Source organism: Amblyomma americanum, chromosome 1 (assembly GCF_052857255.1).
Source record: "Amblyomma americanum isolate KBUSLIRL-KWMA chromosome 1, ASM5285725v1, whole genome shotgun sequence".
In the NCBI taxonomy this organism is placed as follows: domain Eukaryota; kingdom Metazoa; phylum Arthropoda; class Arachnida; order Ixodida; family Ixodidae; genus Amblyomma; species Amblyomma americanum.
This window is the reverse complement of record NC_135497.1, coordinates 163,284,819-163,297,704: the sequence shown is the minus strand read 5'-3', so window position 1 is coordinate 163,297,704 and position 12,886 is coordinate 163,284,819. Positions and strand designations below refer to the sequence as shown.

Sequence of the window (12,886 nt, the reverse complement as noted above, 5' to 3'; positions counted from 1 at the left end):
AGCCTACTAGAAGGGAGGCACGGAGAGCTGCTCTTCTGGACCAAACAAGGCAGCCTGTTAACTCCTATTTAAAAAAATCTCTCGATTTCGGATGCACACTTTGCGCAGGCAGTTCAGCGCTTCAGAGACACGAAAAATCCCAGGTTCTTGCTCTTGCAGGCGCAATTTTTTCCCAGCTGCTTCTTCGTTGTGCTTGAACCGCGCGTAATATCCACCATCGCCCAGCATCGTCGATCGACCAGCTGTTTTTGGGCCCCATTTTCCGAACACGAAAGTTCTGGCTTCCCCGCGGTGCTACGATAACGGGGATAATTAAACACATGCCGAGAACGCCGAGTTAAATGACCGCAAGACAGACTGTTGGAGGAGGCGGGAAAAAAGAGCAGAGGCAAATCCACAGAACGCAGATAAAGCAAGAACTTGGCACCATTAGGATGAGTCAAGTCACGATACGGAGGCGTGCGGAGGGCGGGGTGGTCAACACTTTCGACACCGCGCCGTTGCAGGGGAGAGGAGGCTTCGATAATTAAGCGAAACAAAAAAAAATTACAGGAAGAAAGCGGGGGCCAGCCGAGTGGTGCTCACATCCGCTCGACCCGTGGTTGAGATTGCGGAAACCAGGCACGGGAAATGTGACATCCTCCCTTGCGCGGCCTTTCCGGCAGAAATAGAAGAAAAGAAAAACATAAGGAGTAGACATAACGCAAGCGATATGACACCGTGAAATCCGGTGAAATAACGGAAAGAAAGGGGCGGTAGCGAAGACCGAACATTTGCGAAATTTTAGCACTTGAGACCGGCGTTTGAACGCTCGGAGATGGCAGCGGGAATTTTTGTGCCATTTTTTTTTGCACCAGCGCGAAGATGGTATGCTGTCGTGAACTTTCGTCGAATGTGTATGAAACGGGGAAGGCGAGAAACGAAAAAAATAAGAGGAGACAATATTGAGTTGCCGAAGTTGCTCGTGAGAAACTCTACGCCGCAGTAACTTTGATTTAAAATGTAAAACCACGACAAGTTTTATTCACGAAGTACAGAAAAGTTAATGGCTACTCGAGGTTACTCGATAGGTTTAATGCTGAATGCCTGAAGCTATAGGAGCGGTGAGACGGATATTATGGTTGATCCAGTTTGAAAGGGAGGAGAGCAAATCGCAGTGAAAGCGTGCAAAAGGCGAGGTAAAATGAAGCAAAACGAAAACGAACATATTCATTTGTTTACTAATACACGAGAGGCGCTTGACGGGGACTCCGTCCGATTGCGAGGAGCGCGCTGCGTGGCCGCGGCGGCCGAAAATGAAATTACTCGCTCTGGTCCTGATTATGGGAACGCTTGTATCGGCGAACTCCCCGCGGTTGCGCGCGCAGCTGCTTGCTCGTATTGCGCGCAACGTGCTCCGGAACTGAAGGAGCGCAAATCCTGATGTAATTGATCGGCCATATCGCGTGCAGGACGTAGCGCGGGAAAGCTTCGTCCGCAGATTCATTTCTCGAACAAACAGCGTCGCGTTTGCCGTTCCGGTTCAAGGCACCGGCTTCTAACCGAATTAGTCTAATACTCACAGTCTGTAGAACTTCCGACGCAAAAGAATGTAGGAAGGCAGTGCAGCAGAGTGTGGAAACATATATGTGCGATAGGGGCAATGGGAGCCGCGCGGTTTTAGCAGTGGTCTAAGCTCGCTTTCTGTATGTTGCAACGCCAGGCTATCGTTGTTCGTTTCATTTCCGTCGCCTATTTGCCGTCCTGTTTGTTTGTTTTTTTGTTTCGGGAGCAAATCACGTCGCAAGGATTCATTAAAACAGTTTCACGGAAATCACCAACGCCGCAACGCTCGCGTTACGCAATTATTGCAGCCATTAAAAGTAAGTTTGGATTGTGCAAAGAGGTGCAGCAGAAACAAGCCAACTGGCACTGTTCGTCTATGTTTTCACGTTCTCTTCAGCGCAGTTGCTTCTCTGACACACAAAGCAAAGAAACAAACATTTGTAAGGTGGATGCTCTTATGTCCTCTGCCTTTGCCTGTTTTCTAGCCCTGTATTCTTTGCAATTGTCACAATGTATGCACTTTTAAGCGATAGATTGCAGAAAACCGAGAAAAACATAATGACCACGTAAAAAAAACAAGACAAAAGATTTAACGTTCTTTGATTGAGAGGTGTACAAAGTGAGGGGAAGGAAATATTCACCTCGCTCGCCTATGGCCGGTGAGTCAGTGTGCACCCCCCTCCTTTTTCTGCATGACCTTTGGGACTGCTTCCCCTCCTCTCTTGCTCACAATGCTTCTCTTCGGGGGCGCCAGGCGACGAAGGAGGCGGAGGACGCAGGGTGGCCGGCGCGAGGCGGGTCTTCAAGTTCCGCAACCTGCGCAGCTTGGCCCGAACCCAACTGGGCCGAGCTGTGAACCGCGCCCGCGAACTCCGTGAGTACTCTGGCGGTTCTGGCGCGAAAGGACCCAGTGTTCTGCCAGGTTAGCAGTGGCGTGCGCACCGCTCGTTGGTGGGTGCAAGCGGTGCTCTGCAAAGCGTCCACTTTAAACGACAAGGAGCCACGTCGATGCTACGCCGAGCTGCTCGCAGTGATCGCCCATGCTACATAGACGCAGTCCCGTGCGCACGCTTCAGTTGGTCGCGATGGTTACCGCCCAGAACGGAAGTCTAGGGTGCGTGCACTGATTTACGAGGGACATAAGAAAAGGCTGTCGGTTCACGAGTGAGAATTAAACAAACTTACTCGGCGATCACACTTTCGCGTGACTTGTTTAACAATGACAACAGCAACGTCGCGATTGGCTGCAGGCGGAATACGGGCTAGCAGGTCACAGAGGCGTCTCCACTTCTATACGGAGCGCTAACTGCACACAAGTTATACCTGCTCACTCTGTGTTATATTATGCCGGAAATAGGCGCTCACTTAAAGGATTTCCCAAGTATGATCTCGGTTTCACCGTAGTCAGCATCACTGCCCCGGATGCAGGCTTAGCAGGGTTAAACTGATATATATGTATATATATATATATATATATATATATATATATATATATATATATATATATATATATATATATATATATATATATATATATATATATATATATATATATATATATATATATATATATATATATACTTGCTACAGAGAGAAGCGATGCAAACTGCGCTACCATTATAGAATATTCCCAACTAAATTTAGTCCTTAATGGCGTCGCTCAGCATCGCCTTCCTAACGATGCAGGAAAGTACACCGCTCGGTTATATAGCATTACAAATTTTCAGAAGCGTCCCTTCCCCCTTTCTGTTTCCCATTACACTCAAGATTTTCGTACGCACAGTCCGGAGTGTAGAGATAGCCTTGGAAAGGTGACATCATAGGGGTACCGCGGTGTACTTGGGCTTCTTTTGTACCAGCTGGCACACTCGCTTGCGCCTTTGGTTGCGCTATGGCGAGTGATGTGGCGACATCTGGTTGGCCAGTAAGCAGACGCACGTGAATGGGTTGTTTACGGAATGTAGGCATAACACCAAGTGTGTTCTCGGCGCCCTCCTAGAGCATGCTTATAGTTATGCTACATTCTGTTACGACCGTACGCTTGCCCGCAGCGAACAACCAGCTCTCTCTGGGCCTTTGATGGTGAGCCATGTGCACTGCAGCGGTTCAGTAATGCTGTCGACTATCGACAAGTGGGAGAGGACAATACTTATCACTACACATGAACAGCGTATATACGTCCTGGTGATGAACAGAGTTGTTTTTTTTTTAACGAAGACTGGCCGTACCTGCACGAATCTGCGCTGCCTTTTCCTGGCGCACAATTCTCCCCTCGAGCAATCAGCCAACTTCAAGAAAGGGCATCCTGTGCAGCGCTTCTTTTCAGAAGATGAACTCCGGTTTCTTGGATGGAATAATAAAGATACTTTTGGTCGAAATGTTTCTGTTTTTCGTCTTTTCTTTGGGGTGTTGTCCTTATGTGCATGTCATGTGTACGTCGCGGCTCTCACGCTAAGAAAGAGAAATAAATTCTGTTCGGTTAAAGTGTATAAATTTGTTACTCTATATGGTGAAGCGCCTGCTTCCTATAGACTACATGCTTGCCTGTTTAAGAAGTTTGCAAATATGCGCGTTGTTGTAAGGTCTTTAGCATCAAAAACGTGTTACCGAGAAATAAAGCCTTTAACTTTATTTGCGTTAAAGAAGAGCAGATGTAAAGTTACTCCAGGGAATATTTTCCTTACATAGCACAAAAGGTCACAAAGTTAGTGCTTGTTATTTCTGTGAAACCTTAACTAGAGAAAATTGGTCTTGTAGCTTTCCTGTGCAATAATTCAGCGCTGCGAAATTCTCGTTATCATCGAGAATGCTACAAATATCTACATTCAAGTGTAGGACCTCCGAATCAGTTCATACTTAGAACAGTGCGAAGGCCTGGACACTAGCAGGAGACACCACAAGCGTATGTGGAACTTACTTCTTTGTGTGCCGTCATTCGCGCCGTTTTAAGTATGAACTTTCACCAAAAAGCCCAGCATCCGGCAGGCCACGTGATAAGATTTGCAGTTGCAGTTGTTATAAAAATGTTCATCCGTTGTTTTGATGATCATTCTGGCTAACACAAGTCTGCAGGAAGCTGCTGAATTATGTCTGTAGCCAACGAGTTTCTATTTTATTTATGTTATTGTCAGGCTGCAGTATTGTATTTGAATTAAAGCTATGCAGAGGTAAACCATGACATTGTCAATGATAACGCCGTATATAGATTGTTCGTGGTAGCTCTAGTTGTACAATAGAGAGAGATAACAGCGCGTTCCACGATCAGCTACTGTGATCCGCTACCGCGAGGTGCCACTGCGCATGCGTAGATCACCGTGAGGGCGCCAGGTGGCACCAGGTGCCGTACGCCTGCCGCGCCGGAACCAATCAGTGCATGTGCACTGGCGCCGCGCGGAAGCAGTTCACGGTGCCGGATCGCGGAAGGCCATAACTTTCTAATAAGCATTTATGGGGCAAAAAGTGCAGCAGAGTGCTCCCATAAAAACGAATAGTTTTTTGCACTTGCAGTCGGCTCGAAAGACTTGGGAGCATGGTCGATAGTGCGAGTGCTTAAGTAAAATAAACAAGGTTAGTACTCAATACGCACTTTTTCTGGTTGCGTCAAACTATCTTGCCAAAAAACGAAGCTCGATTCTTCCCTAATTTTGTCTGGTGTATGTATTGGCAAGATAATTTGCGCGATATCAAAGGTCATCAAAAATATCTAATTTTGCAACAAACTTTCTAGAAATGCCCTCCCGTCATAAAAGAAAACATTGTATTAAGTTATTTTGAAACAAAAAAGCGAAAACATGTTTTTACAGTGCCTATCAAGGCAGATTAAGTCAAGCTTATTTTCAACAGTACAACGCTGATAGCTTCTCTGGCAAAAAGCTGTGAACACAGCTTGACTAGATCAGGGAATCATTTCGGCAGCAGCGACGTTACATACACAGTACAATGCATCAAAAAAATGATTCAAATGCAAGTGAGAAATGAAAACAATAAGCTACATGCACCGCATTTTTCAGCACTATTTGTGCTAAAAAAATGCAAAAGAAGAAAGTGAGTAAATATAAAACTGTTCCACGAACACATGACATTAGTACTATAAAGTGTTGTACATTGAGATCCAGTGGAAAAGGCACGCAGTATAACAGAGGCACTCCGCATTTTCATTAACAGGATATCCGGGACACTTAAGCGAAAATTGAGTACTTTAAAACGGCTTAGCACCAAATTTGTCATGCACTGTTGTACGAGTTACGGGAATCGAACCAGCAAAATGTATTCTCAGCTTACTGAAAAAAAGTGGTACGTTGTACGTCAATGCATGTCGAAGACAATTTGTGCGCGGCCGCGGCACAAACCATTCCTCAGATGACCAGATTCGATGTGTGTAAGTTTCTTTATTTAAGAAATCCTGGTAACATACGCGATGAAAAGTGCAGTATGGACAATAGACTAATCGTAAATTTGCTGCATACTAACTAACTTGAATAGAGCAAACAGTTAATGTGGATGGGGACAGTATGAAACATTAGCAACGCAGCGGACAACTTTTTTTTTGCCTTTCCTTTCTATGCCTCTTATTCTGCGCAATAAAAATACATGACCGAGCCTTTCGCTTCCTATGTTTAGAAAGTTGCCTCAATGCAAGTATTTCTTTATGGGAATTTATCCAATAAAATGAATGTGTTGGCTGGCTATGATGAATTCATGTTTGTAAATGAAAAAAAAAAAACACGTAAATTGTCTCTCGGAAGCGTCACTATCTTTCTGGGATAAACTTGGTAGCAGTGATGACGCAAACGAATTATTTATTTAGTTTGTTTTGGCATAATGAAGGCACACAATTTCATGCCTGTTTCAAAGTCGTCTCTTGCAAGACGTCTCCCTTCTTTTCTGCGTATGAAGTTAAAAAAAAATGCATAGTTCATGAGGCCTCCCCCCACCCCCACCCCCTCCCCTCAAACAGCATGCTTGCGTAAAGTGGTCCCTGTCACCTTTTGTTAAAAATGCATACGAAACAACTTTATTATTCAATGTTATCAGCGCTGCATTCCCTCAGCGCACCTCTGCGCAAATAGGCGGAAGAGAGCCCGAATGCACCTCAAGGATGCCAACTGGATAAACGAATTGTGTCCTGGCTGTATACCTGCCTGCCTGTGCGGGAGGGTGGCCTTTTTTTAAGTACTCTAAATACGTATCTCTGTAAAGCCAGAGCAGTCGTCGCGTATGTAACTGGGTGCCTTATTCTGCTACGTGAAAAAAAAACAACGAAAACTGAATTACCCTCGAGGGGGAATATCGCAGGGTTGTGTTCTTTTGCTGATAAAGCAATTGGGTTGCGGTTTTTGGCCTAGCATCTCGGCCGCTTCCTGTTCCTCGTCGGGAGCAAGCAGTTCAAATAAGTCGCCGTCGTCGGCGTGTTTGTGTTGTCAATTGAACGCACTTGGCCGCAGGCGGCAAACTCTTCGCCGACAGGCACCTTCCTTCCGGGCTCTTTCAGTCGCGCACAGCAGCGTTGACAAACGCTGCGAACGACTGACTCGGCAAAGTAAAGGTGAAGAGTGCGGTCAAGCGCCGGCGTTGCAAAATGCGCCGCCAAAGGCCCTGCGCCCCCACCTTGTTAGAAAGTTGGCCAGATTTCTCAGTTGCTCGGCAGACTGCCGGAAAATCGGTAGCCTCGATTTTGTTTACTTTTTTTGCCGTTTTTAGCTTGACAAAGGAAACGCCGACACAGCTGACCCGTTCACCGTTACGGGCCGTCTTTTTCGTATCTTTTTCTTCCCCTGTAGCTGCTTAAACACCGCGACATTCGTTGTTCCTAAGGCGGGAGCTGCTTGCATCACACGAATGAAGAGTAGCGACAATCGGATGTTGCAGAAGCGCAGAAGAGCAGTAGAGTGGGCCTCAGTTGGAATTAGCTCAGCGACTTTCGGTTCTCTATCGCTGCCTGGTTTGTTTGATTGCGTATTGGCATTCTCCTGCCAAGCAATACAGTGCACTTGATGACAGAGTTTGCTGACTCAAGTGCAGAGACGACACTGCTTTGTACAGACACCGCCGTGCACATTGAATTAGGTTCTATGTTGAAAACTAACTAGATTTCGGTGACCATGGTAGAGAGAGGGCAGGTAGGTGGGTTTCTTGACAACACAAGGTGAACAACGGAGGAACCTGAGGGGGCTCAGCCAACGTCTCGACAATGGGGAACTTGCGCTGAAGTTTGCGGTGCCGATTGCAACGCCACAGCACACTGCCTAGCGGGAAGAGCAAGCAGTTTTGGGTAGTACTCTTAGTATTTTTCCGCGCCACCTTCAGGCGCTTATTGGCGTGAGCCCTCCGCGCTCTGGAAGGCGCACGTGCGGTGCGTCAGCTATCTGGGCTACGCCGAGAGAAGCTAGGCAATGAATGCTGTCAGCCAAACGCCGTATCTAATCGCGCAGAATTGTGTTCTCGTGTTTGCAGCGCCCAAGCGGCTGACAAAAGCAGTTTTGAGTCACCGAATGCAACAATTGCAGTGCCACCTTGGCAGCGCAGGTTCCCTATAAGACTTTTCTTCGTCTGGGCAAAGTGTACATCAATGGCGTGGTTTCAATAATGCCTTCACTCCGAGGAGGAAGCTCAGGTGACGGGGAGAAGGCTGTGATATGGGAAGGGTGTTAGGATAGAGAGCATGAAATTGAAAATCTTGTCCAGGCAGGATGGCTGCTGGAGAGGATTAACTGTTTACCTGGCAAAACTGTAATAAAGGAATACGCCAGCTCAGCAGAAAGGAATCCTGGTGATGCGGAGGGTGGAGAGATAGTGAACGTGAGCTTGAAAGGGCTGGTGTGTATCCACGTGTAGCGAGCTGCGACAGGTGGCCTGGTATGACTGCTTGGGCTGACCTCGAAAAACAATGCCCTTTACTGCACAGCCATTCAACACAGGTCGACGGCATTTTAACGCTTTGCTAGCTATGACTAGTTGCTTTGTCGTTATTGTTTGGAGCAGCGGAAGGCGATAATTAATTTCATTAAAACGAGGGAGACACGGACACAGCAGCGCTCGTCCTGTGTCGGTGGGTCTCCCTCGTTGTCCCCGTCAAACTGCGTGCTGTTCTGTTTAAAATAACTTATTTTCAGCGTTTCGTTTTTCAGCTGTGGACATCAAATGCTCATTAGAAGTGTTTATTATACAGGCAGCCTTCCAAACTTAACCGCCGTGTCACGCGAAAGCGTAAAGGCCCCGTGTCGCAGAAAAGCCGCTGTCGGCGTTGCCGTCGGCATGAGGGGAAAATCCGGATTGGTCGAAAAAGGTGGCTGTTACAAGGGGCTCCCATAGATGGCGCCAGCCACACCAGCGGCGCCCGAGTTGCGAGTCAGACACGCTACCTCCACGCCACGCAGGCGCGTTCGTACGGCTTGGCTAATGCGGGGCTTTGTATGCATGTAGGTCGTGTGGTGTTTCACGTAATGATCGTGATTGCAAAGAGTAAACAGCATCCATGTCTGCGTGGGCACGACGAACCGCGGTCGCGTCATACCCTCAAAGGCGGAGCTTAAGTGTCCCCCCAACTTTTCTAGACAGTTATCAAAACTTGTTTGATCGCTTATAAAAAAATTCATGGGTTTATAAGTCATCGGGGCGATCTTATGCGCATTTTTGCTTAGTTGTACAGAGAGAGAAAGAGAGAGAAGGACAAACGGAAAGAAAAGGAGGTTAACTAGGCGACGCCCGATGTGCTAACCTACACGTGGAAAGGGGAACGGAGGGAGAGATAGAAAGGGGAGAGAACAAAAGGAGGTGATCACTTTTCCACATGTCCGTTGGGCCATTACTTGCAGGGTACACAGGAACACGCTGACAGTCACAATCTCGCGCTCAGTCCTGAGTCCTTCAAGAACTTGAAAAGTGCCTTCAAAGCCGCCTCTGCGATGAAGGCTAATGAAAATGTTAATAAAGCGGCGAGTTTATGCTATCCTGGTTTGTTTTTCCGAGGGCTGTCAATGTTAAAAAAAGTAGAGGACGCTTATCATACATCATAGAGTGTCGGATAATTAATTTGTTTTATCCGTTAGCTACGAGCAAAGTCCCAGTAACAGAAAAGAGGCCTAGTCTGAGTTAACGACGAATCTTATTGGTTTGAACCGGTAGAGCAAGGAATCATCCCCTCAAGAAGCTCAGCTCGAATTAGTTCATTGCGCTTGTAATGAGGGACTTTTCTCCCATTTAGATAATTACCTTCGATGTACCTGACGGTTATGCGTTTCTAGCATGACAGTATGAACTTATAGTAATGCAAATAGCTTCCACAGCTATCAGGTAATACCTCACGGTGCATTGCTCTCTAAATGTAATCATATGAGGAGATATGTAAATAAAAATTCCTCTTTACCACATCTTCAAGTAAACCATCGCCATAAAAATAAGTGAACGGTACATACGCGGACGTGCACGGATATAGAGAATGCACTGCGGAAACGTAATGAGGAAAATAATTTTTACTTATTCAGTCGAAGTAGCTTGAGGTTTGTCTCGAACACGCCAGTGCTAATCTGTTTCCGTATGAAAAGTCCAGATATTGATACCCTTAGATTACTTGAAATAAGCAGGCTGGGCAGAATAGGCAGAAGTTGCTGGCATTCTTGAACTCTTCATGAAGAAAGGGTGTACAATTGTAACGGTTACAACAGTATATAAATTTTGAATGCATTTTAAAAGGCTGTGTGATAATGAATGGCGACAGCTGGAAACTGCTTTTGCAGAGCTTGGTCATCACTAATTATGACTACAGAATGTACGCCTTATTTATGATGGTACACATCCCGTTTCGCCGATCCAGCAATTGCTGGTAAATATCGACGAACTCAAAAGTATTTCTTATTCGTGCTAAACAAACCAGCGCAAAGGCCTTCACCTCTACCAAAGTTTGCGTTGTTGTGGTATATTTAACATCTGTTTTCTCACTTAAAACAGAAAAGCCTGTATGAAGAAAAGAAACAAAGACCGGAAGTATAACCGCTGGCCCATGGAAAAGATCGTTGCCGCACTTTCACAAACCAACAGCGGATCAGACATGCGCGCGGCCCCTGATTTGAGAAGGAAAAAACCTGCAGCGATACTAAAAAAATGAAAACCAAAGCAACTTGGCTTCTTCGAAGCATATCACTGGCAGCGGGTGACAGTGTCCGGCTGACAGTTCGAATCGATGCGCTCCCCTGGCCTTCTAATGGCTTGCCTGCTTGGCAGGATTCCTTCGAGATGTTTTCCAACCCAGTTTTGCGGACGCGGATGGGACCAACAAAATGATAACGCTGAGCAATGAGGCGGTGTAAAGACAAAATAAATGTGCAGAGGCGCTGAGAGGACGCTGGCCCCGCCGAGGAGTCCCAGAGGATGCGGCCGCAAAAGCGGGAAAGCGGCGTGGAGACGGACCGCTTTGACGCTCCACTGGACACCGTGCTTGGTTGGCTGTCGAAACCATTATTACCTTTGGTAGCTCTTCGAATGGCCGCTGCGCAGTTTGGGATTTTGTACGCGGGGAGCTTAGGGGGACTGACGCCACCTTCTCCGGGGAGTCGTTTTTAAAGTACGGCCGAAAATTGTTGTCACGAGACAACAGGCTTTACACACTGCCGCCGGTTGTCGAGAGGGCTCTCTTTTGTCTGTACGACGAGCAGTGTGAGCGGCGCGTTTGTGGTCTCCCCTTCGTCGGTCTTGACCACTCCATTAAAGATAATGCCTTTCGTCGAGAAGGACTGCACCCCCGTGCCGGTAACGGGAGCTCGAAACTGGGCACGTTTGTTTTTGAAGAAGTCACTTATCTGCCGCGCGAACGAATGACGAATAAAAAGCCACTGAAACGAGTTTGTAGGAAACATTTGTGAGAGGCGGCAGAATTACTGTGCCCGGTTTCCGGATTTCTTAATGTGATCAATGTCCCTGCTTGCCTTTAGCGCGTTCCGCGTGTAGCAGGCTTTCTTTATTTTTGGCTTGTGTATGTCATGCAGGAAACATACACAGAAGTCACCCCTAAACTGAATCGAGCATAGCTCGCGAAACGGCGATTTAGATGTTACAAAGGAATATTCTGGCGCACTTTTCCGCCGCATAAATCGTCGAGATGGCTCTGAGCATAGCGCAGCCACTGAAGCGCTAGGCAGACGTGGTGGCCGCGAAAGCGCGCTGAAAAAGACGGGGAAAGGGAATGCCCCTTTTCAGCGGCGCCCAGTGCCGATTCCGGAGCCACGGCCTCGTGCGCTCGAGCCCCGCAGCACCTGCTTATGCGCACTCGACGAACGCGCGCTTTTCGCGGCGTGCGCGCAGCGCTTCAAAGCGCGCGGCGAGAGAGGCGCGGCCCTAGAGACTGGAGGCGCCTTCATCCAGCAACAGATGGCAATGAGCCTCGTTCTCCGGTTTGCCTTCCCTTCACGCCTAAGCGTGCCTGGAAACGCTCGATATGGATTTATATCCGCGCGCCTGTCTATATCGCGCCTTTTGCTTTGTTTCACGGGCAGTTGCTTCACGCGCGCTGCCTCCGTGTTTTATTTGTAATCTTTCCCGGCGCCTCCTCGAGCCGGCCTGGGCAATTCCGTCTTGTGCCATGACCATGGTTCCAGGAACCCTGCTCGGCTTCTTCCCTCGTCGATGCTTGTTCTTCCTCGAGGGGTCGGCCGCCGAGCAAGGGGGCCTCCTCGAATCAAGCGCGCAGTGGCAAACAAGAGCAAACCCCCTCGCCGACCGCGCCAAAAGCTCGAAACAAAAGAACGTCCCCCGCAGATTTATCGCACGCCTCGAAGCGAGGAGCGGCTGCAGGGTCGCACCCCCCGGTTCTAGCAGCCACCTTCGGAAACCGTAGCTTTTGCTTCTGCCCTGTGATTCGGAGCCCGGCCTCTCTTCTTCGGGCTGTTTTCGTCCTCCTGGCTCGCCGCTTTGATTCCTCCCCCCCCCCCCCCCCCCCGCTTCGGCTGCTCTTCTACATGTTCTATGATTACCTAGTTTTCTGGCTCCTGCCTTGAGAGACTGCTGCGCCCCTGCTCGGCTCGTTGCATTGTCTAGTTCGCGGCGGTGCGGTTTGTGTCGCTGTCCTTCCGGGGGCGCGTTTGTTTTTTCCGCGCTCTTTCGCTCCTCGGCTGTTTCCCTCGGCTCTTGTTGGTGCGTCCGCTTCGCCACCTGAAATTTGTTCGCAGCGAGGCGCGGTTACGGATTGATTTTGTCGGCGCACGTCCTCAAGGGCGTTCGTTCTCCTATCCCCGGCACCATTCGCTTCTCGCAAACAAAGAAGCCGATCGCCTTTGTGCTTTGATTGTTGTCTCCTCTTGGCTGGCAGATAAGCAGCACGGCTGTCATCGGCGGTCTCGATAGACACCCG

The 12,886-nt window shown here is 48.1% G+C and overlaps 1 protein-coding gene across 2 annotated transcripts in view; it reads left to right on the top strand.

Moving 5' to 3' along the window:
- Nucleotides 1-12,886, top strand: part of LOC144114092 (band 7 protein AGAP004871-like) — a 170,398-nt gene that overhangs the window by 38,741 nt on the left and 118,771 nt on the right. The window contains exon 2 of one of the 2 annotated variants that reach the window (XM_077647581.1): nt 2,300-2,419. The exons of the other annotated variant lie outside the window; for it this stretch is intronic. Coding sequence (XP_077503707.1) covers nt 2,300-2,419 — 120 coding nt within the window. The remainder of the gene's footprint in view (nt 1-2,299; nt 2,420-12,886) is intronic. 2 annotated transcript variants of the gene reach the window in all.